General features: G+C 33.0%; 1 protein-coding gene across 2 annotated transcripts; it reads left to right on the forward strand.

Annotated features, from left to right (window-relative positions):
- Positions 1–709: 709 nt before the first annotated feature.
- LOC138132551 (uncharacterized) lies at positions 710–14,062 on the forward strand. Of its 2 annotated transcripts, none has more exons than XM_069050099.1 (6): positions 710–883; positions 10,699–10,831; positions 12,116–12,190; positions 12,265–12,525; positions 13,341–13,523; positions 13,576–14,062. In XM_069050099.1, exons 1-6 carry the CDS (start codon positions 861–863, stop codon positions 13,705–13,707), a joined length of 807 nt encoding a protein of 268 aa, XP_068906200.1. In that variant the 5' UTR covers positions 710–860; the 3' UTR covers positions 13,708–14,062. The 2 variants fall into 2 exon arrangements, with proteins under 2 accessions (XP_068906200.1, XP_068906201.1); XM_069050100.1 differs by lacking the exon at positions 710–883 and adding an exon at positions 10,328–10,479.
- Positions 14,063–17,074: the final 3,012 nt, after the last annotated feature.

Below are 17,074 nucleotides of genomic sequence, written 5' to 3' on the forward strand. Positions count from 1 at the left end.
GATAACCACGTGTCGTGATTTTTCTTCCGACAAGATTTAGCCTGCAACACCCGGAGTGTCATTCCTGGTTACACAATCGACGGTCTCACTATTCTTCGACAGACAAAAGACCGGCTTCAAAATTACTTCCGCATAAAAATAATTTTATCTTCATACAAAAATTCTGAACACATTATTACAATTATTTTTATTGTGTCAAAATTACTCAACGCACTCACAAAAATTACTGGTCCTCGATTAATTTAATCGGAGATAATCAAGATTTATGAGACGTCAAGAAACCACTACAATTAAAAACACATTCTACATACAAAATATGCAACTTTCACGTCCATAAAATTTAACGATATTCGCTTGTTTTTAAACTGTATCTAATTGCGGCGTTAAATTTGGACGACGGCCCTGTGAGTCAGCAATTTCGATCGGAACAACAGATTTGTCTTTTACTTGTGGTCATTTTTGTGACAAACTGAATCGGGCGAGTGTTCATCTTGGACAAAACTAGGTCGTGGGATGTTGGGCAAGTGGTCATGTGGTGTGAGATGTGAAGAAACATTAAATTTTGAAAATGATTTGACCGTTTTCTGTTGGCACTCGTGGTTGTTTACTTGTAGCGATCAATGACCAGAACCGAATTCACCAACAATCAAAGAAAGTTCCAACAATTCCAACGATGTACGAGCGACATTGACTGTACAAGAGAGAGTAGTTATCCATAACAGTGGGGAATCAACTTCTGGCAGCTATTGGAACGTGTGTGTGATGTTGATTTCTTTCACAAATCGTACATAAATTTGTTAATAAAAAATAAGAAAATTGACGCGAATAAAGTGGTGGTGAAATAGTGAATTGGAGGTGATATGATTCAGGAAACTGGAATCATGTAAGTAGTGGTCTGGTTCTCTCTCTGACATTCACTTATGCAACCGAACGAATTATTTATTATTCGTGGTTTTTCTTTTTGTTTGTATTATGGAGAATGTTTGGCGGTGGAGCAATTATCATTGTTGTGATTAGATCTGGGGGTTTTGGATAACGAATTAACATTCACCATCTGTTTTGAAAGATAATTTGAGGATTCGTTCTAATTATTAGGTCCAGCTTCCTGTTCACTTCTTAATCAATTAGTGGTAGCATTTTTTTAAATATAGCCAGTCACAACGCTTGATGTCTTTTGCAATAATAATTAATGGACATTGCTTTTCTGGGTACACCTACCACGTTGTCTAGAATGGAAAAGATCACTAAAGCAAATTCTATTAGTAAATATGTTGCAAAATTAACAATAGCCCACAACTTACAATTTATGGATTTTTTATTTTTTTATGTGGCTCAATTTTTTTTTTATTTGATTGCTTATCTATTATGACTAATTACTAATTAAAGTAGCTTTATAAACTGCCTGAAATAAAAATTTGGGGCATGGCAACTGTGCCGTACAGCACATATTACATATGCAAGAGTTTTTTCGAATATAACAAGTTTTAGATCTAACTGTTACACCGAATCTAGCACAAACTCGGATTGTGTCTGTTGGAGAATTAAATCTCTTGATTAGAATACAATAATTGTGAAATAACTAAAATAATCGCCTAGTTCGCTTGAAAATGGAATTTTTATAGTTAACAATATTTTAATTTGACATGATTTGACCTCAAATAAATTTTAGGAAGTTTTAATTTTTCAAGAAGATGATTTAAGAATTTCCCAATACATGTTGATATTCCAGGAATTTTAAATATGTTAAACTAACTCGACCAGCTATGCTCGTAGATTGTTCTGCATGTATTTATAAAATTAGTTTTACGTGTAATTATAAACTTTAACTAGCTTATTAAGAAAACTTTATTGTTCTTTTCGTATAAATTTGAAAAATTAAAAGTCTCGCTATACTTCTTAATAATGGAGTAAAAATATAACAAGATAATTTAATTAAATAAATATTTCGTGTTTAGGTATTTAACTTTCAAATGGTGAAAGTTCACATATGTTCATTTGTAATGTCCAAATGAATTTAGTGATTTAAATTTGACGGTTGTAGGTTGTGAAAACTGCTTTTTTGGTATTATTTTTACGTAGCTTTCTTTGCATAGCGTGATTTTACTTTACTACTAGCATAATCGTTGTAAATTGCTTTATAAACTGTTTTCTTTTTTATTTGCCTAATCATAAATTCTTTTCTTTCCATTAATAAATTCATTTAATTATCTTTATGAAAAAATATACTTACATTATTTCTACTAACTCTTCTACAGACTTAGTTGAACGAAACCTTTTATTGCTTTTTCATTTACTTTGGTTCATCTTCTGTAATTCCGTAAGATGTTGCTGCAAAAAAAACAACATAGGTACTCGTATAACTAGCTTTTGAGCAACACAAAAAAAGAAATAATTCCGTATACAGCATGACTACATTAGTTGAATTCTTCCCTTCTAAAAATGAAGAAATAAATAATCACCGAAATTACTTTCATAGTGGAGTTATCTCTTTTTTACGTATTGTATTTTTTGTGTTTATTTTTTACTAGAAATTAGTACCGGAGAAAATTAATATTACATCTGTTATAATTTATTGATAATCTATTTCAAATAAAATATAAATAAAACATGCAGACTGTATTGATTGTTATCCAAATCCGAAGTTGCCGCTTTTTGTAGTATAAAATTGTACATGGAATATACAGGATATTTCACGAGGGATAATGAGCCCGGCGAAATTGAAAATGCAACCCACAATACATTTCCAAAGTTAAAGTGGCTATTTTAAATAATTATAGTCTTGTTTTAAAATAAAATAATGAATCCATGATTGCTTTGCTTCCAATAATTTTGTTACAACTGACATTTACGAAAAAGTTAAAATACGACGATTAAAATGTATTCGAACGATGAGAAAACAGACATGCTCCTGATTTATGGCGAATGTAATAAAAAAGCTTCTGTTGTTGTGCGTTTATGCAGACAATAAAGATTTTCCCAAAAACTCTGCATAGCTAACGATGTTTTATGTTTTTTAAATAAAAAGACAAACATCCAACTTAACTTTGCAAATGCATTGTGGGTTGCATTTTCAATTCCGTCGGGCTCGTTATCACTCGTGAAGTGTCAAAAGTCCTCAGATTGGTTTATTTTGAATGGATTTGCCTCGTTTTTATACCAAACCATACAGAAGAATTTTTTACATACAGGTGGTCCCGATATAACCTGCCAGAAGAAATTTAGGAATAGGTGACGATGAGTAGAACTCATACACAAAAAATGTTTCTAATAAAAGTCTTTTCGTTTTAGAAATAAAAATAATTCAAAATTTCGTCAAAATTTGCTGTACGCCAATGAGTTTTAAAAAGGTAATTCTGGTTACTTGGCTGCAATTTCTTTAGCAACGGTACCTGTAACACCTATGACATTTGTCAAGTTTAATTTTAAATTTGCAAATCCTTCAAAAAGTTATGAAATTTACAAAACAAGAATACGCAGATTTGCAATTACTCTATGGCGAAACACGTGGTAATTCAAGACCGGCAGGGCGACCATACGGCGAGCATTTTCCGGAAGGAGTCCTTCCGTCCCGTTCTACTTTTGTGGAGCTACATCTGCATTTATGTGAGGTTGGTTCTGACTGAGAGCGTCCCCAATCCTCCATTTAACCCCTTTGGATTTTAATTTTTGGGGCCACACGAAAGATTTGGTATACGAAGTTGAAATAAATACAAAAGGCCAACTCCAGAAACGCGTAACAGACGCCGCGAACCAGATTCGTAAAAACCCAGAGTACCGGCGTACTCAAATGTGCTTAAATGCCAACGGAAGGCACACAGAACATTTATTATAAAATAATTTTTGTAGTCTAGTTTACCTTTCATTAGTTAGTAGATATTCTCAGTTAGAGTTGAAAGTACGAATATGTAAAGTGTAAATAAATTTATTCAATACATACATTATTTTGGCTATTTAACCACAATTAAGACGATACTCTTATTACACAGTTCTTCCACAATTTTGCACACACTACCTCTACATTTATTTACACATTGAGGAACACCACTTTATTTATTTATTTATTACTCATTCATCTCAGTCTACAAAATCAGCTTTTGTATCTAAATAAGCTGGTGAATTAACGCACGCAGTGTACAGCGTTTTCAATAAATGTCATTAATTTGATTTAGTTTGTCAGATTTATCATAAACGATTCAGGTACCTATGTTGCTTAGATACTGTCATCCCTACAAACACCAACAATTAATTCCTGAGTATAGTTGAATTTTTTTAATAAACAATTGTCAAAACGTTGTCTTGTTGGTATGAGCCAAACAGTGATTTTCTTGATAATACGATTGGTCACATTGAGTGTCAACATTTTTTTTTTATGTAACTGAGCCTGCGCTCTAACGAGCGAGAGTTTATTTCAAATTCGAAAAGGTTTCTCCTGATTTCTCATTAAATTTGTTTTGAAAATGAATTCACGGAAGAAAGGTACTGGAAGTGAAGTGAACATAACCTTAACCATGATTTGGTGTCAAATTGTCATACAGCTGGTCCATATGACCAAATTTTAGGGTGGTACAGTGTGGTTTTTTTCTAAATTTTGACACTGACAATTGTTTATTAAAAAAATTTCACTATACGTACGTATTTTTCTGGTCAGCAGCGTCGAATGGGTGTGGATAGGAGTTCTTTTATCCCCATTATTTTGGACCTAATGAAAAGGGGTTTTTTGGACTTGTTAGATCCTTCTAATGACCCAGAATTTTTTTGGCAGGTTATATCGGGACTACCCCGTATGTATCAGAAGGCATAAAAAAGAATCATTTTCACCTAAAAGTGGAGTTATCCTTTTCATGTACTAAGAGCTGATCAAGTTTTCAGCTACTATAATTTCAATATTCTATACATATGATATACGACTAGGAAACATATTAATTGTTTCTTGTTAAGTGTGAGTATTAATGTTCAATTTACTTTGTTGCAATAATTACAAGGTGAGTCACAAGAAGTGAGAACCCACATTGACACTTTATATTTATGACTTCTTCTGATTTACTGAATCATTGTTCATTTTCTTTCAGTTGCTTTAATTATCCTTGTTATAGCTTTTAGATAACCATCTGTTATAATTTCCATAAATTTGTATTGTGTACTTAATTAAAAATCAACAACATCTTGTCACGAATATTAAGATTGAGATAACTAAGAATATTGACGTTTTTGGTCTCTTTCTTCAAACTAAAAATAGCGACAGGATAATACTTTTTCTAACTATGCAGTTCTAAATATAAAAATTCCATTACATAAGTTTTTTTCTACATTTGTCAGCCAAACTCCTACTACCACACCCTTCGACATTACTCATCGTTACTTTCTCTACCAGTTTTGCAACGAGTGTTCTATGCACCTCGCCGATAAACCGCAATAATTATACCATAATTTATTAGAAAAAGGGAATTGATCATAAATGTTTTACGATGGACTAACATGAATTTTTGATCTACTACAGCATTCTAATGAACTGTATTTAGGTATGTCAGTGGTTCTTAAACTTTTTCACCATGCGGCCCTCCTTTAATGATGTTATTTTCCTGGGATCCCTTTTAAATATTTAGGAATGACATCAAGATTTAACGCAAAATTTATAACCTCAAAGTGTCCCATCTTCTATTTTATCTGTAAAAGTTCATGACATTTCTCCAGATTTTCCTGGACTCTCTTTGAGAACATGGCTGTCTTCTGGGGATCCGTGGATCACAGGTTAAGAACTACTATCTCATGAAATATAAAATTATCGTAGATTGCAGTTGTAACTACATGTTTAGATATTTCAGTTGGAGAGATGCATTAGCTGTAGGTAATATTTCACGTGGTCCGACATATGGCAAACGGAAACTAAAAATAAACTGTTGCAATTTTAACAACTGTACTTTCAAAAATTGCTTTTAAGAGACAATATGGTCGGAATTAAAGTTTCATAAAATGTAATTTTCTAGTTATGATTAAGCTTTTATCGTTTCTCTTTTTAGAGAGTGCACTTGATGATGAAAATCACTTCTCAAATATTATAACTTTTGGGTCTGAAAAAATAAAATTAGTGTGAAAAAAATACAATGTACTTAAATTACGTGATTAAATTTGAAAAACATTACGCCATGTGATCCTGGTTTGTAAAGATGCTTAATGTAATAGAAAGTCTGCAGGGATGAACAAAAGAGATGAAATTATAACAGTTTCATGTAGTGAAGCAATCACTAGTTATCCATAGTTTAAAATGATATGAAAATATTCACGCTTGTTATTAGATAATAACACAAATTCAGTTGGTGTGTTTAAAAAGTAATAAACAAACAACAAAGCATTGTCTTTTGAGAATGATGCATAATCGCGTTACTTTCTTTCATAACGATTTATTAGATCATTCCTTCAAAAATACTTTCATCAATAATACACTATGGAAAATTTATGTGGTTCCTTTTTTAGAATATAATTAGAAAGTAAATATGTACATTCGGGTGTAACTCCTGCGAAGAAATATGGAGATATGTATCATGACCACAAATACAATTTTTACTAATTCAATTTCTCCACATCCAACCAACTAAACCGGAAGAACAATTTCGTACAGCAAAAATATCTTATCAAAGCATAATAAACATCTCGGAGTCGAATTTTTATTGTCTCTCATCAATCCGCTGCATCTCGGAGGTTATTGGCATTCAAAAGTGGTCTTTATAAGGTCAGCAGCTGAGCGAAACGAAGACCTGATATTAAATTGAAATGCACTTTCTTCGGTCGTTATGAACTCGACACATCCAAAAATTGCAAGTAAAAGTGAAGAATCGTGATTCAACGAGAAACCCGGTGAGTCTAAGGTATTCAACTAAGACAGGGCGTTTGCAAAAAATGTGAAATGTAACTATTTTGGGAAAGGCCAAATTAACATTGACTCATTTATTTTTCCCCCAGTGTATTCTTTCAAGAAAACTTTCACTGAAAGATCGGCATAACGAAATTATAATTGATGGTAAGCATCCTTAAACAAGTCATAGGTTTTTACCGATAAAAATAAGAGAGATCTGTATCCTGTATTTCGAATTAACAATGAAGTAAAGGGTACCGCAGCCTTGTTGGTGGTAAATGTATTAATTTAATTCATATTCAGTTGAAGTAAATGGTCGGGTATTTTTTTAAATAATAATTAATAATGGCGTAGACTTTCAGAATAATGCGACTGAACTAGACTGGCTTTCTCAATATGATCTGGCCTTGGTATTACAAATGACAAAAAGACAGTGGTAATTGTTGGAAATAATTAACTATTTCATTTATAATTATCATTTCTCATGTAAATAACGTTAACTGAAGTAATGGGCGCTTGGAAACACTTATCAACACAATAACTCTGCAATTCGATGTAATGCACCATTATTATGGATTATGAATGATTTGCAACGGTAATTTCATGCAAGAGAATAGAGATACACCTGCATGTAGCCTGTGCACAGCGGCGTTGACTAAAATAATTAGCGTGCGAAAATTTGCATTAAACTGCACCTAGTTTAACAGGTACGGTTGGTAATTGTTCGCGGAGCACAGAGTTGAACAAAAAATAAAATCAAACAATAGATTAAGTCCAAGAATTTACGTTGGTGGAACAAGTTTCCATCTCGTTCTTTGAAAATTTTTGTTCATTAATTCTTTAAATTCACGAATATCTCTGTACAAAAGAATGAAAAAAAAGCACAAGTACCTACCTAATTAGCGGCTTTACAATAGAATGAATTAATAGAATTAAACTGTCAAGTTGGTAACTTAGCTGTAAATAAAATAAGCGAGACAAAAATTCTAGTTTTGCGTGAGGTGTCTCTATTAAATAATTGATAATGATTTCTTTCATCTTGATCTAAAACAGTTAACGATGTTTTTGAAAACCGGACGAGAGTCTCGGATAGTGTTCAATTTCCAAACCACTTTCGCTTTCGGTGTTTATTTTGTAATAAACAACTATACACATTATGTTTATGATAATTGAGATAAGAGTTAGAAATTTCCGGTTATCGCCTGTCAATCGCTTTGATCATTTTGCATCTGTTCAAAGACAATGTGTTTTGGGTAGGCAACCAACAATACAGTCGAACCGGTGTTTTATTTTTCAAGTTGCACTTCTTAGCAGATGGTCGAGTATTGCCCGATGTTCCAGCATCGGAGCCCGTGTTAGTATGTTAATTATGTTATTAGATACGAGTGTAGCCCCTCTCGAATAACTATGCCTTTTCAGGTCTTGCTCAATAAACTTATCAAACTATTATCCTTAACACAGTTACACCACAAGTCAATTACCTCGTCTATTTTCGTAAAGTTCTAACAATTTGAACGTTTTAATTGAAACGCAGGTTGCGATAAATTTATTTTTTCTCGAACGGTCGCTTTCTTAATTGTGCGGACGGCATACAAACGTACATCCGGTATGATCAATAAATTTTCTACAAGGAAATTTCCAGTTTCCCTGCAGCTATAAAAGTGAGTCTGTTAGGTAACAAGCATTCTTCATCGATTCCATTGTGAAGGTAGCGAAAAAACGATTTTTTTTCCTAAAACGTATATGTAATTAATTCTGCTCCACTTTCCGATCCAGTAATTGTTACCAAAAAGCGAGCTTTTCGGTGGAAAATTTCAAGAAAGCGAATGTGTTGAATAACATTACACGGAGGACCGGAAATAAAACAGATTTTATATGTTCAGATTCGAGAGAAAATTGAATTAATTCCGGAGATTTAAATGAAAGCCTGCTCACTTCCGGATGAAATCTCGAGCGTCTTGTTTGTTGCGTAATATTTTCTTCCATTCGGATTAATTCGTTTCAGTTTGTACATCTTAATTGCTCATATAATGCACTATGTCCAGTGCTCGACCAATTCTCACTAGTATGCAAATTCAGTCAGGTAATTACACAACAGTGTAACGTATCGGTTGTCCCTGGTAAAACTTGCTTTACTCTTGGCAAATATCCGGCAACAATTTTTTGGAAACTTTACAATAAAAATGTTTTCAAGTTGTAATTAAGATAAGACGTGTCGATGTTAATAAAAGTGTGAAGGTGTATAATGTAAAGAAAGTTACAATGACAAAGAATAATTTCGGTGCATTAGCACACCATCATTATTACAATTAATTAAGATACATTTTCCCATTAGCCAACACCTAAATATCGACGGCTGGATCATTTTAAAAGTGATTATCAAATTTCCCAATTTTATTTTAATTATTATTAGTACAACACTTAACTATTAAGATTTCTAGAATATTCGTTATTGCTTAATTCCGATATTTTTTATTCTGAACTGGATTTACTCCTTACAGTTTTTTTACAATTATTATTATCTATCAACTAATTAATACTTTTTCCAATTTAATTCTTTCTCTTACATATATTTTTTTACAAATGTTTCATTTTAAATACCTACCATATTTGTATAATTAAGTGACGTAACAAAATTTATTAGGTATTTTCTTTCTTTCATTTCACATTAATTGTACGATTTACATTTTTATAAATATTTATGTTTTTATATTCTTTAAAATTAAAAGAATAAAAATTTTGGAGACAATACATTATTTTTATTTAATCATTAAAACAGCAAAAATAAATAAATATTCAATACTTTAATTAAGAACTCTGGTAATTATTTGTCGATTATTTTATAAATTGTCTTAATATATTGAATATTTAAAAATTGGCCAGCTCTTTGCTTGGATTTATAACAAAAAATTTGGTCCTCTTCGTACATTATCTAACAAATCTTGCAAGAAGCAGTTGTTTTCCAAGATGTTTTCTAATCGAAAATTGTAGGTTCTTATTAATCCTAATTATCTAATTATAATTGCAAGTGCAATTATTCTGATGTAATTCATCTGGATTTAAGCCACCAGTCACAAAGTTGCAAACTGGAAAACTGGTACTTTATTTGTAACCAAAATCTCAATATTACAAGGACCAAAAATTTGCAAAGTAAAAGTCAAAGCAATATCCTTTATGTGGCAGCAAGTGTACAGAGGATTAATACACGGTTGTCAAAAGAGCAAATTCACTTGTTTGGTGAAGTGAATCTAATGCAAATTTTCCGGTCTTTTACGGTCGCACTTTTCAATAGATCAGTTAGAGAGAAAAAATGCCAATAGTATCGAAATGTACAGTCATGCAGAGCAAATTTCGCAACCACCATCAGTCAAGTTCAAGTACGTTATTCGACAACTAAGGAGACCACAGGGTAGACGAACCACGAAGAAGTGCATCTTGTATAATAGTGGGGTATAAAAGAAATTTCACGATTGGTCCCCGGAGTACCCTCCTTGACCTCGTTGACTTTCATTCGCTACCAATCGCGCCAACACTCGAACACTTACGACCTACATATGAGCTTTGAAATAAGAAGAACTTTAAGACATTATCACATTCACTCACTTAGTTCGGTCTCAACATTAAACAGTGTAAGACAATTTTTGCTCCCGCTAGATAGTCTCCGCCATTTTGGCGGTTTTTCGAAAAACACCCGCCATTTTCGAACAGTGCCAGTGCTTCGGAAGTATATTGCAGTGATGATCAGTGATTTGGTTATGTCTTTTTAAACATCGGCAATATACTTCCAAGGGATTGATCCGCTTTCTACATGTGTGTACAGTTATGTCAATTTAGTAATTTTGTTGCAGCAAAATGAGGCAATACGCTCGGACATTAGCTTTACTGGCCTGTCTTGTCGCTTTCTGCAACGTCGCCGAAAGTAGATCACTAGTCAAAAGAGAGGCGAACGGTGGTCACGTTAACACATTAGCACATGGACATGTATGTATCAATTTATCACAGATTATCACATTTCAAAAACTCTTCCAACCTAACTTGGTTAACTGTCTTTCAGAAGATTAACAGTGCTGAATAAACGAGTAAAAGTGCACGGTACGGAGAAGAAAGTTATGCTAATAAGGCGACGTTGAGAGTAAAAGTGATGCTAATTTTGGACGTTATGTAAAGTCATTCCAAATTGTTATCCCAATCGGTTCCCATTAATTAGAAGAGACATTGTAGTTTGTGCGTAACAGAATTCAATTAACCGTTACTTAATTATGAATAATTAGTCTTTTTTGTTGGTCACATTGCGTTCTCCCTTGAAAACTGAAAGTAACGGCCTTTATTGCGGTATAATTTTTTCTTCTCCCAACAACATTTCGCATGCCATTTCACACCGACGCACGTATTGCAGCGCTGTTCATCAACTTCCTGTACTCATTAGAATGCCACTTGCTTTACATACTCAAGAACTGTCGCTGCAGTTTTCCGTTTCTGTCCAGGGAAAGTGGTGACTGTTGTTCAACTCTAGTCACATGTCAAAATCACATTTTCACAAATTACAAATTCTAATGTATGCGAAAATGTTGTTAATAGTAATATTGCACGTTCTATTTTGTTTGGTTTAAAATTGAATAATCTGGAGTGGGGTTAATTCGCGACTGAAAAGAACTGTAAAGCGTCTGAAAAGGGTACGCGGTCAGTGAACTGTGTTGTTTACTCCGCTGTTTCAAAACTGCTTCACAAAAAATTTATTGTTCATCTTGACATCATTCTATTTTGCAACAATAAGAATATTTTCAAAACAGTAAAAAAAAATATTTCGAAGGTAACGGAGCCAGTGTTGGGCTTTCCTTTTTATTTTGTAATTTATTGACAAGTAGGTGGATACATTAAAAAGCAATTTTGTGTGGATTGCCAAATTAACCACACGCCTAGCACAATTCTAACCAAAATTTTCGTTGTTTTCGTGAGTCGAGATCAATTGCGTCATCGCGGTGTAACATTTGAGATGTGTCAAGAGACGTTTCACTTAGGTGAATAAATTGGCGAGAATAAAGTGTATTTATGCATCCATAAATCTTGACAATTTCAAGTTTATCTTGTCGATCTTGTTGTAATGAAAAATTTCTCCGTTTGCTTTCTAAAACGCGAAATAACTTTCTTCTGAATCGACTGGATATTTTAGAAGGACGCGTACGGTTCCATAAAATCGCTGTAACATTTGCTAAACAAACCGTAGAACGCATCGTTCTTTGATCGTTTACGTCACGCTGATTTTAGGTGGGATACCCGGACAAACAGAAAGTTGAAGCCGCCATAGGAGTGAAGAACGCCGTGCTGGGCTTCGTCTTCAACGTAAGTAGACTGAACCGTTAACCGCTACTTCTTCGACACATCTCGTTATCGCACTTTCGCTCGTTCATCCACAGAAAATCAATTCATTCATCGACCACAAGACCGCCTGGATCGATCAGCTGGATCATACCAACATTGCCAAAAATAAGGCTCACGGTATCGTGCCACCTCAAGATCCTGTCGTTTCTTTGTCCGGCATTATCTCCGGAGTTATCGGATCAAAGCTGCAAGCCGCAGCTCCACTGTTGACCATCGTCACCAACAAACTCACCAGTGGATCCTCTAGCGGAGGACACACCGGTTTCAATTTCGGTGCTCTTTTAGGAGGCGGCGGAGTAGGTGCTCCAGTAGCTGGACATGCCGGGGCTGGTGCCACCCTTACAGCGGGATATGGGGCTGTTTAATGGGGCTGATCATCATAACAACGAAATTATGGCGATTACAACTATCACGACCATCTTGCCTTGACCGATCAAATTGTAAATCATTTTGTGGCAACTATTATTCTAGTCACTTTATTTGTAGTAACTCTCGAGTGAGCCGGATAATTTTCCACCCCCCGGGCAGTTCGCGATATCAATTCACTTTCACTTTATATCAAAACCCGTTGTGGCTGTTGTAATCGTCCTAATTTTACACTAAATACTCTTAAATTCATTTCGCAACTTAACACGCTGTTGTTGTTAACTAAATTGTTTCATGTGATTTTTTCCTTCTCTTTGTTTCTTCTCTTCTATTCAAATCCTATCTCTGTAATTTATTAAGTCTTTGTTATTGATTCACAATCATTATCGAATATCATTCAAAAATCATAATATTCACAATATATGTCATCCCGTTTTCGTATAACAATTTGAGATTTTTGATGTTGTATATATTTTCATTGTGAATATGTTGAATTAGTATTAGATTTTTTTGTAAATAAATATGAAAAATAAATAATTTAATACACGACCTGTTTTCTTTTTTAACTTTATTTTCGACAGGCATAATAAATCGTCACCATTGCCCCAAAGCATTTTTGTTTTCATTTCACACCTCATCCGTGCTAGACGTCGATCTCAAATTGTTATACGTTGACAGCTTCGCTAATAAAAATTCAAAACAACAATAAACAAATCAAAATTCTCACATCTGTCTTTCATTTTAGAAGAGAACATCGGGCTTTGCTTGGGACACAACGACGACAACCCCTAGAGGCCCCACTACGACCGAAGACATTGTAATTTTTGAAAAAGATCAAAACGTGTCGCTAGATGTTCCCGGAGAACTTTTTGCTTCATCGTATACCTTGGTCACGAATTTATCGAACACTGTTGGGGACTTTATGATCGTAAGTTTGTGTCTCCTCAACAATAAACAATTAGAACGTAATTTATTTCTAGAATTCAGCGTTGAGAGCCCAAAGATTACTGGAATCGATGAGACCCTTCTTGAGAAAAGTTTTTGGCGCCAAGGGAATAGTCATCGAAGCCACGACTGATAAACCAATATTTTCAGATCCCAATTCTAGCTAACACATAACTGGGGTATATAACATGTGATCAGATAGTCAATTAATGCCATTACTCCTCTTAGAGTAACAGTCGTAGTATTGTATATATATATATTATTATTATAATCGTTGCTTGTAATACCTGCCAGTTGCTCAGAAATCGTAAACCAGTTTATTAAGTCCTGGTATTTATTTCACTTGCCCTTTGCTTCTAATACGAATTCAGTAACCTTTTTTCTGAGGCAAGGTGCAAGTACGTTGCTCAATGAATGTGCAATGAATTGATTACTATTTTGTAATGCTCAAAATCATTATTGCTGAAAGACCAACTAATTATTGTATTTAATTAATATAATAAACGTAGGTTATTATTTGAATTTTGTTACCTATTTTGTTTGAGAAATGAAGATTATTCATATATTTATTTTTCAACATACGTGTTCATTACAGCAATTACCATTAACAAATATGAATGGTATTGTATAAAAGAATATAGGTAATTTATTTTCCATTCACAAGGATCGATTATTTTAATTGTTCATTATGTCTAAAAGGTGTGCTAGATAATTTTTAAAACCAAAGGCTGCAGGTAGTTAATTGATGAGAGAATAATTTAATGTAAAATGTAATTCTAACATTTTTTGGGAGAAGCTACGTTTAAAATAAAATGTCAATAAAATATCAATATTCTCAAATTATTTGAAAAACGATGGGGAAGTTGTTAGTGTTCATTGATCTTCTATTAAGAACGGTAATTCCAATACGGAAGAATATATCTTAGCGTCATCCTGACAAAGCACACAAAAGATTATACGAAATTGGCTTTTCCGATTCTCACGACAAGAAAGCATAAGCTTTCACTTCCCACGTTGACTCTTTTAAATGTCAGCTCAATGGAAATTGCTGAGAGTACGTATAAAGTATGATGTACAACCATTGTATTTGCCATCAAATCTAATAAAAATACTTAACACTGCTCCTTCTCCTGTTTTTGGAGAACAACATATTTCAAACGTCACAGTTTTATTAATTTACTTTTAAGTAATTTTGTTACCACTTTTCAGAATTTAATTACCGTTTTTAATAAATAACAGTTTCTAACAAAATGTCAGAGGAGATCATTTCTTAAAGTATAAGATATGAGATAAGTATTGCTAGGAATTAAAATTTTTGTAAATTTGTATTATCGTAAAAATGGTGGATGCGCCGGGTAAAATATGTTTGTTTTTATTTCAGTGTTAGTTTACACATATAAATTTGTTGTCAAATAAGTAGCCAAAAAATTAAAAATATGAATTGTTATAATAAAAATCATATTGTTTACGCAATGTATTTTATTTCTGTGTCCATTTATCACACATTGTTTTAATGCTTTATACTTTGTGAAACTGTAAGCTGTGTGCCAAAAATAGAATTCATGGTCATAAAGAAGAATAAATATCTACGGGGTGATCAAGAAGGACTGTTTAAGTTGGTAATGCTGAATTTGATTTTTAAATGATACAACTGGAGAAACTTCCGGTTGTTGACGGCAAAAAGTCAAATCAAAATCAATCAAAAGTCAAATTTGACATTTCCAATTAAATTAAACATGCTGGTGAATCGTTTGAGAGAAGAGTTAATTTATGTTTAGAGCACTTCGAGAATTTCCTTTAGTTAATTTTTAGATTATTATTCCGAATTCCAACTTTGATTTCTTTTTGCCGTTAATTTTTACTTTTATAACATACCATTTTGTCGTTATTAATGCTACGTCAGATATCTGTCAAATAAACCCACAAAACATATCCAGTTGCAGTGTTGTAAACAGCCGAATAAAAAATGTTCTTAATTGTATTGCCAACTTAAACAGTCCTGCTTGATCACCCGGTAGAACTAAAAAACCTATCGGGTGTTTATCCTCAAAATAGGCGTTGAAGAGTCGATTGTGAACGCACCACGCATTACAGATCAGCTGTTTAAATCTAACCCTTAGCTTAGACCATTTAAGTCGTGCGCACGACTTAAATGGTCAAAGATATAACCTCACTTTTTGCGTTGTTTGTGTTTTTACTGACTGGCGAGTGGTGCTTTCACAATCGACTCTTCAACGCCAACGATATATCAATATATCTAGGAAAAGATATACATGTGTTTTGCTGAAGCGCAATTTGTGCCAGAGAGATTATATTATATAGCCACAAAGGGTAAACTTCTACTCTCGAACGTGGAAAAAAATCTGTCACCATTAGATGTTAAAACATTTTTTTGTGTTGCTGAAGTGCTCCATTTTTAAAATCGCTTTCAAGTCGCTCCTATTTTGCATTACTATTATCTCTTTGTTTGTAGTTCAACAAAATATCAACAAGTTTGTTTATAAAAGCCATGAAAATGAGTATTTTATTATCAATAATTTTTTTCTAATTTGCATAAATTTGTTTCACGCTTACAACGAATGAATGAAAGGTAACATCGCAGGTATCTTTGGTTGCCTATTCAAAACAGCCAGAAAAAACATAGTGGTTCTTTGCTTACAAAGAACTTTGTTTTGTAATAAGAATTACCAGCAAATATATGGTTATTTCTATTTTTCTAGAAAATCTTAACAAAAAACAAGTAGTAGTATTTTTGGTTAAAGAACAACGAAAAACGTTGCAATATAAAATAAATGTAATATTTCCATTTTAAATTAGCAATATTTATTTTTTAACATTTTAATATAAATTATTCAGATACGTTTTAAAGCAGAGAAATTTAAGTTTTCTGAGTAAAATGAAAAGAAGATGAAACTACTTCTATGAATCTATTAATATTGTTACAAAACACATGCCTGTCGCAACACCACGAAACGTCATAAATTTAAGAGATATAAAAATCTTTGTGGTAATAACGAGTTAATTTATGATTTACTTTGAAATTACCATTAACCTAAAAAATTAACGCCAAATAAAAACGTAATATACAATTTTTGTTATTCGTCATTTTAAAACAACTTAAACAATGTAATGATTTTCTTTCACGTAACGTACGAACACACGACCACTCCTTCCGCTGCATTAAGTGAATTGGTGAGCTTACACCCATTTACTTTTTCTCGTTGTATCGCACCAAACCCAGTAATATTACGTTACTGAAGTAACTTTAGGAAACAAATAACTTGAACTATTTTAACCGACTGACCCAATTCGGTCACCGATGCAATTCTTCCCGCTTCCTGAAAAATCTGAATTAGGAATGTCGCTTTTAAAACATACATTAAAAATGTGTAAAATTAAACAACATCTGGGTCAACAACTCGATTAAATTAAATAATATTAGTTAATAGTTATGTCAGTCGCGAAATAAAATTCGAATTATTAGTAAGATCTGACCCACTTAAAGAGCAACGATGTGTGAATACTTTATGCAAC

The sequence above is a fragment of the Tenebrio molitor genome, chromosome 6 (genome assembly GCF_963966145.1).
Source record: "Tenebrio molitor chromosome 6, icTenMoli1.1, whole genome shotgun sequence".
Taxonomy (NCBI): Eukaryota; Metazoa; Arthropoda; class Insecta; order Coleoptera; family Tenebrionidae; genus Tenebrio; species Tenebrio molitor.